The 16,884-nt window shown below is 37.4% G+C and overlaps 1 protein-coding gene across 7 annotated transcripts in view; it reads right to left on the bottom strand.

Moving 5' to 3' along the window:
• Window positions 1–16,884, bottom strand: part of LOC150096631 (b(0,+)-type amino acid transporter 1-like) — a 347,057-nt gene that overhangs the window by 235,122 nt on the left and 95,051 nt on the right. For all 7 annotated transcript variants that reach the window (XM_090408724.1, XM_090408727.1, XM_090408729.1 and 4 more), the window contains one exon: window positions 3,149–3,316. In XM_090408724.1, coding sequence (XP_090264850.1) covers window positions 3,149–3,316 — 168 coding nt within the window. The remainder of the gene's footprint in view (window positions 1–3,148; window positions 3,317–16,884) is intronic.

Raw genomic sequence — 16,884 nt, 5'->3', positions numbered from 1 at the left:
GTTCAGTCTTTATGTAAATGATACTGTCATGTGACTACAAGGAGATATTCAGTTGCTTGCATATGATGTTAAGCTGAAGAGGGGTATTAATAATAGTGCTGATATTTTGTCTTTTCAAGAGGATTTGAATAAGCTGGAAAGGTGAACAAATGAATGAGGATATCAGTTTAATGCAACTAAATGCACGGGTTTGAGATTTGCCATCAACTTATGAGAAGCTTCATACTCATTTGGTGGAGTCATGCTGGAAGAAGTGGAGGAAGCAAGGGATCTTGTGGTGACTGTAGATATAAATTTGAAGTTCAGAGAACATACCGTAAAAGTTCTGAACACATCTTGGAGAATTGCTGCAATATTGAATAGGACACTGACCATGAGAGTTAAAAGATTGTATAAAGCTTTGATCAGACTACATCTGAATTTCTGTGCTCAGATCTAGTCAGTGGGATTTGAAGGGGGATAAGGAACTGTACAGTATTGGTTTTGAGGAGAGACAGAACATGTAGACTGCAGAGTTTGATGGTTAGAAGATGGAGAGGGGAATAAGACATTTAAGCTGTTGATGGGTTATTATTGGATTAACACCAAAGAGATTTTCCATAAGGTAGAACAATAGGAAGGTACAAAGACCACCTCTGAAGTTGTAAGAGGAAATAGTGAGTAAAAGGGTAAGAATTAAAAGTTTTTTTGCATGGAAAATGGCAGAAGCACAATACCTTAGAGGATGGTGAAACTGTAAATGGTAGATGAGTTTAAGGAGTGGTATGATAGAGTGTTGAATAGGGGATGACCTCTCACAATATCTTATAACTCTATAGAGGTGAAGAAATTAATTATTAATTATAATAATTCCCGCCGGCCTGGTTGGTGAAGTGGTTAGCGTGTCCGCTCTCCAGCCAAAAGGCTGCGGGTTTGAATCCTGCCATAGGCATGGATGTTTTTGATTGTATGTGGAAGTGGTGGGCAGTAGATGGCATTGGTGGAGACAGAGTTGTCGAGTAGGTACCCTCCCTCGACGAGTCTTTGGATTCCCTGGGAGGTGTCACGTAATAATAATAATTATTATTATATAATTATTATAATAACAATAATAATTTAGCCATTTCTAGTTCATCTGATGATTTCCTACTATCCGTATGTAAGGCGTCTTTCTTTTACTTGCCAGACAGTAAAAATGTAACTTGAAGAAGAGACATAAAAAATGAACAGACCATATGTACTTCAAGCAGTTGGTTTGAGCTAGCAAGTGTCCTCTTCTTGACACGCATCAAGAATTTTTGGGATGGTCAGTGTGCCACCAGAAATGAGAGAACAAAGATTAGGTAAATTTCTATAGTTATTAGCTGGCCAAGCAAGAAATAATGTCTTAAGCAGAAAAGACATCAAGTTTTAATAAGTTCTTGTGCTATGTAGGATAAGAGCAATGCATCAAGAGAAGAGATGTAATCTTTTTCTAAAAATGCTAGTTTTACTGATGTTGGGAGGAGGGAGGGCACTGTAAGGCTTACTAAAGTACAGGTGGAGGAATGATATAGCATGCACCTTTTGATTAGAAAAAGACCAGAGTTCAATTCTCTTCCTGAGGAGAGAAGTCTACAAGGGCTTCTTCAATGAAAGGAGAAATCCCATATGAGGGTAACAGGATTTTACTCTTGAATTACTGACAAAATTACTATGTAACAGCTGGCAGCAAAGATGATGCACAAAGTTACAGTATCATGTCATATCCCCACGTGTCCCGAGGGCACAGAGGTCTTACCTACGTCAGTTTACAGGCCGAAGTTAACCCTGTGAGAATGACTAGCCCTCAGCAGAGTGCCAGCAGCATCGAACGATTGATCCTTCCAACTACTAACTGCACTCAGACTTGCTTAACTTTTTGAGTGAGCCATTAGTAGCAGACTCGACCAATCGACCAACCTTTGCTAGTGCACAGTTACAGTGAGTAGTATTATTTTGGAATGGGTGATACACAGTGACTTCCTGCAATAAGACTTGGACTCAGAGGTGTTATAATCATTTCTCTGAAGAATGGGTAGTAGTCAGTGTTTAAACCAATGACTTGAAGCATGGATTATTTCAGCATTGCAAGCATGTGAAAGAGCAGGAGGAATGTACCTATTATTAGAAAAAATATGGATAATCTGAGGGGAACCATTTTGAAATTGTGGCAAAAGCAACTAAGTTATGAAACCAGTATACCATGTCTATAATAGTGTATAATTCAGGATGGTTTGCTTATTTGTATTAGTGTTTGTTTTCTTGCATGAATAACTTGAGGTGATTTGTGCAATAAAAAGAGGATAAAGAAAAGAATAGAGTCCTATGATACTCCTGAATTTGGTAGAAAAATCTGAATAGCAAAACTAGCCACCAGTTATAATGGGTAGAAAGGCTGATCATTAGGACATCAGGTTATTAAGCATACCACTCTTATGCCAGATACAATCAATACCCTAGAAACATCAAGAATAGCTGCTCAAGTGCATTAATGTAATGCTGGATGATCTCCTGTGGATAATGGAGTGGCAGAATCCATATTTGCCATTGATGATTAACTGGCAAGCCTGAAAATGATAAAGAAATTAAATGTTAAAAACTTCCCCCATTATTTTTGGCTACTAATCTTCTCTGCTACACTCACTATCACATAAGGCTATATGATGATGCAGGCACATTGAAACTGATCTGATAATATTCAGAATGGAACAAACACAGGTGATGCCAACTGAACCAACAGATACCAGTTAGATATATTCTATAATTTAATATATAACATATATTGAATTATGTTAATAATTTAACATATATTCCATATGTTAAAATTCTAATACATATTTCTCAATGTCTTCCCATCCATGCCAAAAAAAATCTAGATATACACCTGCATTATTGTAATAATATTAAATTATCATTGTATAGTAAACAGGTAGGAACTCATATACCTAATATTCAAAGTTATGCTATAATACATATTTAATTAACATAAAATTAGCAAGAATGCTAATTTTCAAATTAGATATTAATAATGGATGCTACTCAATTCATGTATACCATGCAAAATTTATGAAGGTCATCTTTAGAGCAATAAGTAATTTAATTAGATTATTCAGATAATCAAAATTAAGATATTCTTGTATAAACCCACCTATCATGGTTCCAACAATAATTCCGACAGCACTCATCAATCCAACTTGTCGTTTAAGCTGAACTTTCTTGCCTTCTTCTGGATACATGTTGTCATCAGCCTTCAGAGGTTGATCGCATCCATCCAATGCACCAAAGGAGTGTCTATGGCTGTTACTTTTCATTTTATCTGTGGGACAAAAAAATAAGACAGGTTTTTTTAAAGATGAAATGACAACAAATTGCCAGCCTGGTAAGCCGAGTGGTTAGAGCATCCGCTCTCCAGCTAAAAGGCTGTGGGTTCGAATCCTGCTGTAGGCATAGATTTTGTGACTGTCCGTGAAAATACTAATGGTAGTGGTGGTTGTCAATAGATGGCGTTGGTTTAGATGAAGGTGGTTGCGGTTGGTGGAGATAGAGTTGTAGAGTAGATACCCTCCCTCGATGAGTCTTTGGACTCCCTGGAGGTGTTATGTAATAATAATAAAAAAATACTAAAGGATTTTTATCTGAAAAATAAATTTCCTATCCTAGTAATAAAAAAAATATTCTCTTATTCTAAAAAAATATTTGCTTGTTCTCTTAATGTATATAATGAGACAGGCTGAAACAGCTGAAAGCTATTTGAATGGAAAGAAAGAAGGATAGAACATTTCACTTCCATAATGTCACATCCATTTTTAGTGTACTATGAACAAAGTTCTGGTCTCAGAAAAATAACTTATGAACAAATTAGTATTGAAATGAGACTTTTTTGGAGTTGCATTCTAGAAATAACCATTAAGTAAAGTTAATATTCTATTATTATGAATTTATGCTTGAGGAATGAGAATACCATGTCCCAGTTTATACCAAATTAGAATTATGTGGATTGAAATTGCTGTTTTGAATTATTCAAAGTAATTTATAATGGATTAAATATTCCTTAAGATAACAGTGCAGTACTATTAATCCTAGGAATGAAAGTCAGTCCAGTTCTAGAGCCCAGCTTACAAATATACTTAGGACTGACTAATGCCATTCCTAAACATATTTGTAAGCATAGTCAAATGACCTAAATATTTGCAAAAACTATTTAGGTCCAAGGTTTCTAGTATCCCTTTAATGGGACAGAGGTGCAAAGAATCCTGGACAAAATACAGTTAATGTTCATAATGAAGAAACGAGAAAAAAAAAGGAAAATTATCTAAAGAGAGAAAGTACACCAGTAGCATAAAAAAAATACTAATGTGGACCGAAAGTTGGAATTTGAGAATCCTTAAGTAGGGAAATTAGAAAAACTAAAAGAACCAGGAAAAAAAAATCTAGGAGTTCGTGAAACTGGAGGATGGAAGAGAAGTGGCAACTACTGGAGTAGAAATTATAAAATCTATAGTAGAGGAGGAGATGAAAGGATAAAATAATGTGGGTTTGTTACAAAAGAAAAAACTGCAGAAAGATAGTAAAAAATAAATACAACCTGAATGACAATATTAATGACAACAGTAACAGCAAACTCTAGTGCATCTTATCATGTGTAAATGCGAAGCCTGAAGATTGAGCTAGAAGTGATATGAGTAACTAGATAAATTAATAACACCAGTAAGATATTATTATTACATGACACCTCTAGGGAGTCCAAGGACTTATCGAGGGAGGGTACCTACTCTACAACTATCTCCATCACTCAATCCACCAACTACAATGAACCGCAACTACCACCATCATCTATACCAGCGTTTCCAAAACCATGTTCTGCAGAAAGTGAACAAGTGTTCCATGAAAAATTATCAAAATTAATATGAGCCTGGAATGGTTTTAAATGCTGCAACAAGTACAAACATGTTTGAAAATCAGGCGCTCCTCACTTTTTGTGCTATTAAGGCCAGCGCATGCTGGCCTTGACTCAGCCACCTGCAATTGTCGACACCTCCAAGCTTGAGTAAAGTACAGAGGTTATTTTTCTAAGAAGCGTGTGGTCACAAGCAGGGTCAATGTGATGCACTGTGGCCCGGCACACCTCTAGTGTGCGCTGTCGCATTTTTGCAAAGCGATACAGGCTGCTGTGGCAATAGTGTGCGCTTAGCTTTATATTGATTACCCCTAACTCAGGTGTTCCATTAAAATTTCAGGATTAGTGAAGTGTTCTGTCATAAGAAAAGTTTGAGAAACCCTGATCTATACAAACACCATCTACCACCACCACTAATATTTTCACAGATAATCACAACCATCCATGGCAGGATTTTGGCTGGAGAACGGATACGCTAACCACTCGGCCAACAATTGGAGTTTTAATGCTGTGGATGGAGAGGACAGTGAAAGAAGAAACAATGATTTGGACTGGGCAAGAAGAATGCAAGAGAATTACTGTTAGATTTTGTAAATGACATGGTTTTATAGTTGGCAACACTTTACGAAGTATGAAAACAGAGATGCTATATGTGGAACATGCCAGAAGATGTTGAACAACCAGAACTATTTAGAAAATATACAGAAGCCAACTTAAGTCATGTTACAGCTACCCAGGAGTTAGAAGAGTGACCACTCACGTGTTATTGCAAAATGTGAAATAAAACATTAAAAATTGTGTAGAATAATAATAATTATTATTATATTGTTAAGAGACCTCCAGGGAGTCAGATTCATCATGGCAGATCCCATACTACCCACACCAGATGCCATACCTGTTCTTGAATTCGTTCCCACTACTTGGACACATAACATCCAATGGCAATCCATTTCAATCATGCACCACTGTGAGAGAAAAATCTGGTTCTCACCCCCAACTTCCATGGATGCCCTCTTGTCCTTTATCCACCCTCCATAAAAAGAAAAATTCCATTAATCAAAATCCTGTATGACGCTTTCAGAAGTTTTTAGGTGTCAATCATATCACTCCTCTTTCTCTTGTTTCTTAGAATAATGAAGAGAACATTGAATTATTAAGACCTGAAATATAAAAATGAATTCTTATTATTCACAATGCCTCCATGGAGTCAAAAGACTCATCATTGGAAGTCCTTCCTAGAAAACAAAGTCTATCATACCCAGTGCTTTTTTTTCTGGAAAAAAAGTTGCCGGCACTCACCACGAAGATGTTATTACAGCAACTTCCACACTTTTAACATATCCTCCGATATACCCCGTCGTCTCGCTTTGTGTGCTGCACTCTCCTTATGATCATAAATCTTTTTTCTTAATGACATTAACTGTTGTTTGCGAGATTCTACAAAATGACTGATTTGACCACTCCACTGAAATTTTCGTTCCCATATGTTTATTGACGACAAGACTTCCAACATCACAACACACTTTGCAGCCCAACATTTTATTCTTGACATACAGCCACTGGTTTCTCTCACAGAAGTCATTTTTCTGCAAAAATGTCCAACATTCGGGACAATCATTATCAGACGCTGCTTCCTTTTGACCACGTGGATATCTTGGTTTCGTGATCCTCTTCACCAAGTGTATTTTCGGTGCTAGTTTTCTGTTTTACAGGATCACAAGTAGATTCAACAATTTCTGCTTCTTCAGCCTTACTTTTTTTTTCTCATTAGCATAAAGTAACTACTTATTTTACCCATTTTGAACAATGATTGCACTGATTTAACTTAGATTAATTCAAAACTCACGTGAACACTTGCCTGTTGCAGAGTGAATATGGAATTGATAAACCGATATTGGAAGCAATCGAAAGTGAACACAACTTCCTGTTTCCGGTTACGTACCAACCTATGAAACAGGAAAGCAGGGTACCAACTAACGAGTAATCAAAACTGAAAATTCAATTCGTGAACACAGTACCACCTACTGGAATATTTATAATACATTTTGGTGTCAATAAATCGCAAATTTTTAAAAACTTAAGAAAAAAGGTGCTGGTACTGCGTACCGCAATAAAAAAAAAAAATCACTGATCATACCACTCCTTGAACTTGTTGACCATTCATATTCTCACCACTCTATCAGGCAATGCATTCCATAGTTCAAATTACAAGATTACAACTAGAAGCTATGGATTACAAATAAAATAAATATGAAAATTATTATTGCATGGATACCTCCATGGAGTCCTAAGACTCATCATTGGAGAACAAACTATCAACACAATAACTATCATACTTCTCCTCCATTAACAGCTGACTCAGACAACACATTCTATTAATTTAACACTCTCCAAACAAAAAATCTAGTCCTCATGCCCTTGCTAACCACATCTTACCCAACTTCCAGGGATAACTTCTTGTTCTTCCCCCTTTAGCCAAGTGCTGAAACATTCCCCCTACATCAATTTTATAAAATCCTTTAAATGACAATGTTTTTATCATATCCCCCCCCCTACCTTTTTTTTTTTTTTTTTTTTGCCTATCAACAAACTTTTGCAATCCACAAACTCTCAATCTATCCTCATATGGAGCATTCTACAGACCACTTACCATCTTGGTCACTCACCTCTGCATCCTCTCTGCCACTTCTTCATCCCCAAGAAACCCAGGTGACCAGACCTGAGCATAGTAATTCAGATGCGGTCATATCAAGGCTTCATAAAAAGGAATGAGAATTCCATTATCTCTGCTTGCTAGTGTGTTCTTTACAACCAAGTAATATTGTGAACTACCCTAAGTACTTTAGCAGTATACCATTTAAACTTCAACTCTCTGTTACTACCCCCCACAATCCTTGGCTTCATCAATTTCCTCTCACTGTTCCCTAAATGTAGTACACAGCTTGTGTTCTTTATTATCTCAAAATGCATAATTTTACACTTTTCACATTAAATTGACATCAATTATGTTTTGCATACACTGCACTGTCAGCATATTTAAATCATCCTGCAAACTCTCCACATCACCTTGATTGACAATTATCCTACCCAAATTTGCATCATTCAGCAAACAACTGAATATCTCCTTTCAGATTATTTCCTACATCATTTATGTACAAAATAAACAGGAGTGGACTAAACACAAAGCCCCGTGGTATATCGCTAGTCACCTGCCTTCTCCTGGATTCTGCTCCTTAATATATATACTACTTTTTGGTATCTGTCCTTCAGCCACACTTTTATCTATATAACTGTTTGATATCCATCCCCATTTATTGCAGTTTACATAACAGAGGTCCATGTGATATCTTATCAAATGCATTTGTAGAAGAGAGGATGAATGAGGAGCTTAAACATGAAATCTAGAAGAAGTTACTTTGAAGGCGGTACAAGATGAATAATGGTAATACTCAATTATATGAGGAGTTTAAAGAACAAGCCAGGAGAGTGACCCAGTAAAGAAAATAAAAGTGCAGTATGAGCAGAAATTGCCAAATCAGGCAAAGAAAAAATCCTAGTTTTTTTTAGATGTGTGACAAGTAGATGGAAGAACATTCATGGTAAGATGATGTGAATGGATGAAAATGGTAGAATGATAACTGCTGCAGAAGACATTGTTGAGGTATTCAGTAATAAATTTATAAGGGTGTTTCATCCTGATCAAGGTAGAATCATGAGGAACTTAAGTGTAGACGACATAGGAGAGGATGGCTTAATTGTGAGTGAGCATGAGATATTTGAGGAAATAAATAACCTTGATGTCAATATGGTGATAGGATTTGATGACAAAGCACAAAGTATCTTAAAAGGAATATTCCAGGGAGTTGGCAGTGGCATTGGCATGCCAGTTTAATAAGTATCTTACAAGAGCACAGGTTCGAAGGGAGTGGAAGGAGAGCAAAACTTTTCCACTGTATAAAGGTGGTGATAACTTTTCCACTGTATAAAGGTGGTGATAAGACTGTAGCTTCAAATCACAGGCCAATCTGTATATATATCTGGAGTTTTGGTGAAGGTACTTGAGAGAGAGATTGGTGAGAAGTAGGATACAGAAATGGGTTGATAACAGCAGTATTCTCTGTAGTTATCAGCATGGGTTTGTTAAAGAGAGATGATGTTTTACAAACTTACTTATGTACTATAACAAGGTGGCAAATACCTTGGACAGGGGAGATGCATATGCAGTGGTGTACTTGGATTTTGCAAAAGATTTTGATGGACTGCCACACGAACTATTAAATAAATTGAAACAGATGAGATTGGATAACAGACTGAGTTGGATCAGTGACTGGATGTCAGATAGGTATTAGAAAGTTGTTGAGGGGGTGCAGTATCCCTTTGGGATACTGCACTCCCCCAATGCAAAACAATATGCTCAAGTTGAAATCATGGGAAAAGGTAATAATATCATAGAATTATGTATATTTAGATATAAGATACTACTGTCATGTGCCTTCCTCTAACAGATTCCATTGACCGATTACAGCCCAGTGGAATAAAAGGTGTGTAAAGAATAGTAAAGAAAGAATTCCTGCTACACTCATACCAGAAGCAACAGGATTTAATGGAACTCCCGTGCATAGTTTCTATCATCTGAGATGGTGGTAGTGGTATGGGATATGTTTTGATAATTAGAACTGTTGAATAATGGCAAATGTTTCTTACCAACAGCTCATAACATACCAATTACATTCCTCCTACCTGTTCCCAAATGGAGAACAAGTCAACAGAAAGTATAACATGACAACTTGTAGCGCGCACACACTGCAAGGAACTGATTTAAGGAAATAAAGAAGGACATTACCCATGAATTCATTGGATTTCAACCCATTTGAGCACACATAATGGAAGTTTCAGAACATCCATGAGCTACACACTACACCTTATCCATTCAGGGGATCGTACAATACTTTTAAGACTTCACAGCTAAGTCATTAGGTATAGAATGATGCCATGAGTAGCAAGTGCTGTGAAATACATGTGAAACATAATATTAAGCAGATGAGCATAATTTAATGTAACATCTGTATATACCTAATATACATATGTAATGGCTCATAAATATTTGATATTCTTGATAATATCTTTTTTTTGTATAATAAGTGAAAAACTGAAAAAACAGTAAAAAGAAACCTATTATCAGTATTTTCCTGAAGTGAAGAATACTGACATTATACTCATTAATAAAAGGTACTACAGGTGTACCTTTGATGGATAAGATTTATAAGAATATAAAGAAATGTGACACCAACATCAAATGGGAAGGTATGTTTTTACAATATGAAGAATGAGTTAGTTTCTCATTATTTTTAACTTATAGAGTGCAGTACAGAGACTAAGAAGATAAGAACAGGATCTCAAGATCATATAAAGAAATGTTTGTCAACCATCAGTCTTATAAAAGCACATCAATATTATGGAAGGTCATGTGAATCAGCTTAAACTCGAATCACCCATCAATCATCTTGGAAAACAAATCGGTCATTAGTAACTGATTTCTTTCAGATAATGAGATAACCAAGGTAAAAATTAAATTAATGCTGACAATTTTTTTTTCTATTGGAGGCAACCATGATGAAAATGTATCTATTCCCATAGATACACTCAACCAGCTTTGCTTAGGTGTAGATTCAAGATTATAAGTTCCCAAACATTTTATCGCTTAAATATCTTGCAACTTGCATTTTTCCTATGGGAGGCGCAGGATTTGATGGCCAATATAGTCATAATATTTTGACTGGACTATGTATACTCCTCAATGCTTTACAAATAATGGATACGACATATTTGTTCATGTTCATCTCATTCAATAAGGAAATGCATAAGAGCCTCCATAGCTCAGTCAGCATAGATAAGGCCCTTTGGTTGGGTCCGATTGCCATGACATTAAATTCAGAAACATTGGTTTTTCGTCCCTCAGAACTGGCAACTTGGTCCCATGAACAAATGCAGATTTACAGTCATCAAATATATATCTAATCCCTCACCAGGAGGGCTCAACCTGCCCCCACAAAGGGATAGGAGAAAAAGGGGAGAACCCCATACGAATAAATAAGAAAACACACACACACACAAATATTTAGGACAGTTTTGTGCTATAATGGCTAGTGAATTTCATCACTGTGGTATTACTTATTTTATTCATTTTCTGGCAAGTTTTGCTGTGACTGGAGCTATGAGGCTCATGTATTATGTCTGTAGGAAGGTTCTTTTATCTTTGACTGTTTTAAAGGATGAAAAATTTGACTTTCTGGTAGAAAATGAGTGAGTAAGTAAGTTCAGTGGTGTACGAAAGCTAAGTACAAACTTCATTTTTACCTGTATATGAAAATATTTTCATCACTACTGCCAAATGGGGATATAAATTTATTGCCTTCATACTAATAAATTATATTACACAATAAATGTATTATAAATTTCATACAAATTAAATTGCAATATTGGCAAAATGTTACAAATTTGCTAAGGATGTAGTTAAGGAATTAATGTATGGTGCTTAGAGAAAACTATTATTAACATTTGACCTCCATGGAGTCAGAGACTCATCATGGGTGGTACACACTATTGCACACAATGCTCATCCAACAGTGTTTAAACTGATTCAATTTGTCTACACCCACAACACACTCAGGCAATGCATCCACTCACCATGCAAAAGAACCTACCTCCTGTTCACACCCTCCTTATACAGTTTCCAGCAATGGCCTCTTGTTCTACTCCTCTCCCATTCTATGAAAAACTCTTCCATATCGACCTGATAACAACCCCTGACTAGCTTATATGTCTCAGTCATATACACCACCCCCTCTTCCTTTTATTCACAAGGCCCTGCAACTTACATTCTTTCAATCTGCCCTCATACTCCACATTCCAAAGATCTCTGACTACCTTTGTGAATCTTCTCTGGACCCTTTCCAGCATGTCTTCATCACCATGAAAACCTGGTGACCAAATCTGTGCATCCATATGAGGCCTGATCAAGGCCTTATATGGTAATGATGTGGAGGACCTTGACATGCAGAAATAGAGAGGTTATGATTCCATTGTCCTCTCTATTTCTGCATGTCAAGGTCCTCCACATCATTACAATTATCCAATGTGATGTCTTCACAACTTGTGCAATGTGGCCCCTAAATTTCAGGTCCTTGTCCACATCACTCCTAGATCTCTCATCTCCTCTACTTCCGTTAAAGTTTTCCCACCAAGTGTATACTTTGCATCCCACCGTTGCTTACCAAATCTCAAAACTTACACTTTGCAAAACTGAAATGACAGTTCCGCTTACCTGCCCCATTCATGCAATCTATTGAAGTCCTCTTGTAAGGCAATAACATCCGCTGGACTCTGCATTGCTCTACACAGTTTGCATCATCTGCTGGATATCACTAGTTAAACCCAACCCAATATCATTAACATACAAACTAAACAACAATGGTCCAAAAACTGACCCCTGCAGTACACCACTAGTGACCTTTCTCTTTCAGGATATTGCACCTCCCATATACAACTTTCTGATACCTATCCGACAGCCAGTCACTAATACAACTCAGAAGTCTGTTATCCATTCCCATCTGTTTCAATTTATTTAAGAGCTTGTCGTGTGGCAGTCTATCAAACCTTTGCAAAATCTAAGTACACCACTTATGCATCTCCCCTGCCCAAAGGTATTTGTCACCTTTTCATAGTACTTAAGTTAGTGAAACATGATCTCACCTTAACAAACCAATGCTGTTAACCACAGAGAATACTGCTGTTATCAACCCATTTCTGCATCCTACTTCTCCATCTCTCCAGGACCTTCACCACAACTCCAGATATACAGACTGGCCTATAATTTGAAGCTACAGCCTTATCACCACCTTTATACAGTAGAACAATTTTACCCTCCTTCCACTTCCTTGGAACCTGTGCTGTGTAAGACTAATATTAAGCAGGCATGCCAATGCTACTGCCAATTCCCTGAAGATGAGGTGATATATCATCAAATCCTACTGCCTTATTGACATCAAGGTTATTTATTTCCTCAAACATCTCCTGCTCACTCACAATTAAGCTATCCTCTGCAATGTCCTCTACACTTAAGTTCTTCATGATTCCCCCCCCCCCCTCATCAGGATGAAACAAACAATCTTATAAATTGATCACTGAATACCCCAATCTCTTCTGCAGCAGTTACCATTCTACCACTTTCACCCCTTTACTTCTTGATCATGAATCATGATCATTACCATTATTCATCTTCTATTTCCTCCAAAGTACTTTCTTTTTCCAGATTTCATGCTTAAGCTCCACATTCATAGATTTTACACCTACCTTATTCAGCCTTTTGGCCTTCGGAATACGTTCGCACACTGATGCTGTTATGTATTTCTTTGTCAGTTCCCATGCAGCATTTATTTCCTTACCGCTCAATCCCTCATTCCATGTTATAGCTCCAAGCTGTCTCCTAAGCTTGTCATAATCACAAGCCTTATAATTCCACATATATCCTTTCCTCACAAAAGTCTGCATATGACTAGCCACAACACAGGCGATTACTTCATGATCACTTTCACCAACTGGAGAAAAGTGTGACATCCCTCTAACAATTACATTCTCTTATGAAATGATGAGATCCAGAACTCTTGATGCTCACATGCCCTTCTTTATGTGCTACCTGAGATAGTTATCTCTCAAGAACTCAAGAAATTCATCTTCCTTATTCCCAATTGCTATCTCTTCATTCCAATCTATACCACCATAATTAAAATCACCCATAATAATTATCCTTCCTTTGTTCACTAATCCAAGTTGTTTATACATTTTTTTATCACCACCTTACACATTCCCAGGTCTATAGCAAAATCCAACTGAATATGTCTTTCTATCAACCTCCACGTTACACCACACTGCCTCATAACCAATCGCCACTGTTTCCCCCTTTCATGTCTACTCTATGTGGACTTAATTCCCCTGCCATCATCAGCAGCACCCCCCCCTTCTTGCCCTTTCTATCCTGGCGAACAATACTGTATCCTTCCATTTCTATTCCCGTTACGATATATCTTCATTCAACCATGTTTCACTTTTTCCCATGATTTTGGGGCGAATAAACTCAATCGCTGAAACCATTTCATCCTCTATATTTCTCATACTTCTGGCATTTGTAAACAAACACAGCAGTTCATTTTTAGGTCTGTAGCCAGTCCTAACCAAGTCATGTGTTGGTTGCAATTTCTCTACTACACCTGCCCAATCACCTTTATCACCGCTTACCACATACATCTGCTCAGTCTCAACTTTTGCACCCACATCACAATATATTCCATTTTCATACACACATTCACTGCCACTTTCAACATCCACTCTACCTATGCTATGTCTCCCTGTCCACCCGAGCTCCCCCAGTTTTCCTGTTTCTCTTGTATTCCTGTTCTCTCTTTCTCTCTCACTACTACTATTTCCACTGCCAAGCACTTCTGTCTCTTCAGTATCACTCTCCTGATTTTTCCCTTCATCTCTTTCTTCTGATCTCTGGCACGCATCACACACTGTACTTCCATACACTATACTTTCATCCAGCAACACATTCTCCAGTACACTCACTCTAAAGCCATTTAAATGCAACCCATCTCACCTGTATAATTTCATTCTTCCCTCAAACACATACCATACACCCACAAACTATACCCCTTCCCCTTTGCTAGAGAGGTTAAAATTTTAACCTCTCTAGCAAAGCGAGCCACAGGACTAATACTGCAACTAGTACACATCTGAACAAAACAGAAACTTGCCAAACTACTTAATAAGAAGTTGAAAGTTTATTTTTCACTTGGTCAGACTATAATAAATTTAGTTTAATCCTTTATCCAAGTGTGTGCAAACAAAGTTTGTGCCTGAAAGTATCTTCAGGACTGGGGTAAAGTGGTACAACACCGGGCAACTCCTTCCAAAGGTGGAGCAAGCTACCAACACTCCTGTCTCAGTATCTCCCATAATGCAAAACACATCTCCTTGCAGGTATGTATAATGTTATGCATTAAGGGAAGGGCCACTATCCAGACTAGTTTCGACCTTTATTGAGGTCTCTTCATCCAGAGTAATTTAATAAAAAGGTGGCACACCGTTTGGCAGCTCCTATAGGAGGAGATGACCTTGCTAATGCTTCTGCCTGGTATCTCCACTTGGGCCAGGCTCCCACTGAAGAGATCTCAATAAAGGTCGAAACTAGTCTGGATAGTGGCCCTTCCCTTAATGCATAACATTATAGATATCTGCAAGGAGATGTGTTTCGCATTATGGGAGATACTGAGACAGCAGTGTTGGTAGCTTGCTCCACCTTTGCAAGCAGTTGCCTGGTGTTGTACCACTTTACCCCTGTCCTGAAGATACTTTCAGGGCAAACTTTGTTTGCACACACTTGGATAAAGGATTAAACTAAATTTATTATAGTCTGACCAAGTGAAAAATAAACTTTCAACATCTTTCTCTAAATCCAGAGAAATTTAATAAAAAGGTGGCACACTGTTTGGCAGCTCCTATAGGAGGAGATGACCTTGCTAATGCTTCTGCCTGGTATCTCCACTTGGCCCTGGCTCCCACTGAAGAGACCTCAATAAAGGTCAAAACTAGTCTGGATAGTGGCCCTTCCCTTAATGCATAACATTATACATACCTGCAAGGAGATGTGTTTTGCATTATGGGAGATACTGAGACAGGAGTGTTGGTAGCTTGCTCCACCTTTGGAAGGAGTTGCCCGGTGTTGTATCACTTTACCCCAGTCCTGAAGATACTTTCAGGCGCAAACTTTGTTTGTACACACTTGGATAAAGGATTAAATGAAATGTATTATTACTTAATAAGAATTCCAACCAGACTATATATATATATATATATATATATATATATATATATATATATATATGCTATTGCCCTTTATTTATATTACGGAGTACCCACCCACGAAACCTACAGTACGTTCGTACCACAGGTAAATTTTTTTTTTCCAATTTTGATTAATTTCATTATTTTTAGTTGTTTTTAATTTGTTTACATCCTACAGGGGTACTAAGCTCTCTCAAAAACAATATAAAAGTGGATCGTCTGGAAACCACTAAACGAGTTGTCCGCCTTTTTGAAGCAATCAAAGACCGATAGCATCCTCTCGTTTTTCCGGGTCTGCAGTATGCCTTTGTGGAGTACTCAGTATTTTGGAATGAAACATTGAGTCCTCCGCACGATGAGAACAATTCAGAAGAGAATTAGCATGCCTTGCCTTGAATAAATACCACTTCATCAGGCTATTATACAAATCTCACTTCAAAGCATAAACTGTTGTTATGAGTGGCTCAAGTTCTACAGAACCCTGATAACTATAATACAACTGATGGTGTGATCCTACACAAATTCTGGATCACTGCCTTATTTTCAGTCAACAGTAATCACAAGATCAACACGTGCAGTGACTTTTTGCATCAGATACGGCTATCTTTTCTCGAGGTCATTTTATTCTCATTTAAGTTAAGGGATATTATATCCCATGTTGCTTCTTAGCCGAATAAGAAACTCAAAGAGTTTCATGCCGAATATAGAAACTATATAAAGTTCGGCGATTCCAAGCGTAAGCAAATACAAGCAGATAGTGCAGCAACTGACCCTTGAAGGTAGTGCAAGCTGAGGCAACTCATGTAAACGGTGGACAAGCTCCAATCACTATCCTTGATATTTACCCATAATGTGAACTTAACTCCTAGGAGCTGTATTATTGTTCAACATTATGAGAGAAGGTCACTACCCAGACCGATCTTCGACCTTCAAGGGTCAGTTGCAGCACTATCCAGGTATTTGCTTACGCTTGGAATTGCCAAACTTTATATCGTTTCTATATTCAGCATGAAACTCCTCAAGTTTCTTATTCGGCTAAGAAACAATATGGGATATAATATCCCTTAACTTAAATAAGTTCATGT

Source organism: Typopeltis vanoorti, chromosome 18, assembly GCF_054136105.1.
Source record: "Typopeltis vanoorti isolate ZY-2024b chromosome 18, IOZ_Tvanoo_1.0, whole genome shotgun sequence".
Lineage (NCBI taxonomy): Eukaryota > Metazoa > Arthropoda > Arachnida > Uropygi > Thelyphonidae > Typopeltis > Typopeltis vanoorti.
Note: the sequence above shows the minus strand (reverse complement) of the source record. Positions and strands in the feature narration are given on the sequence as shown.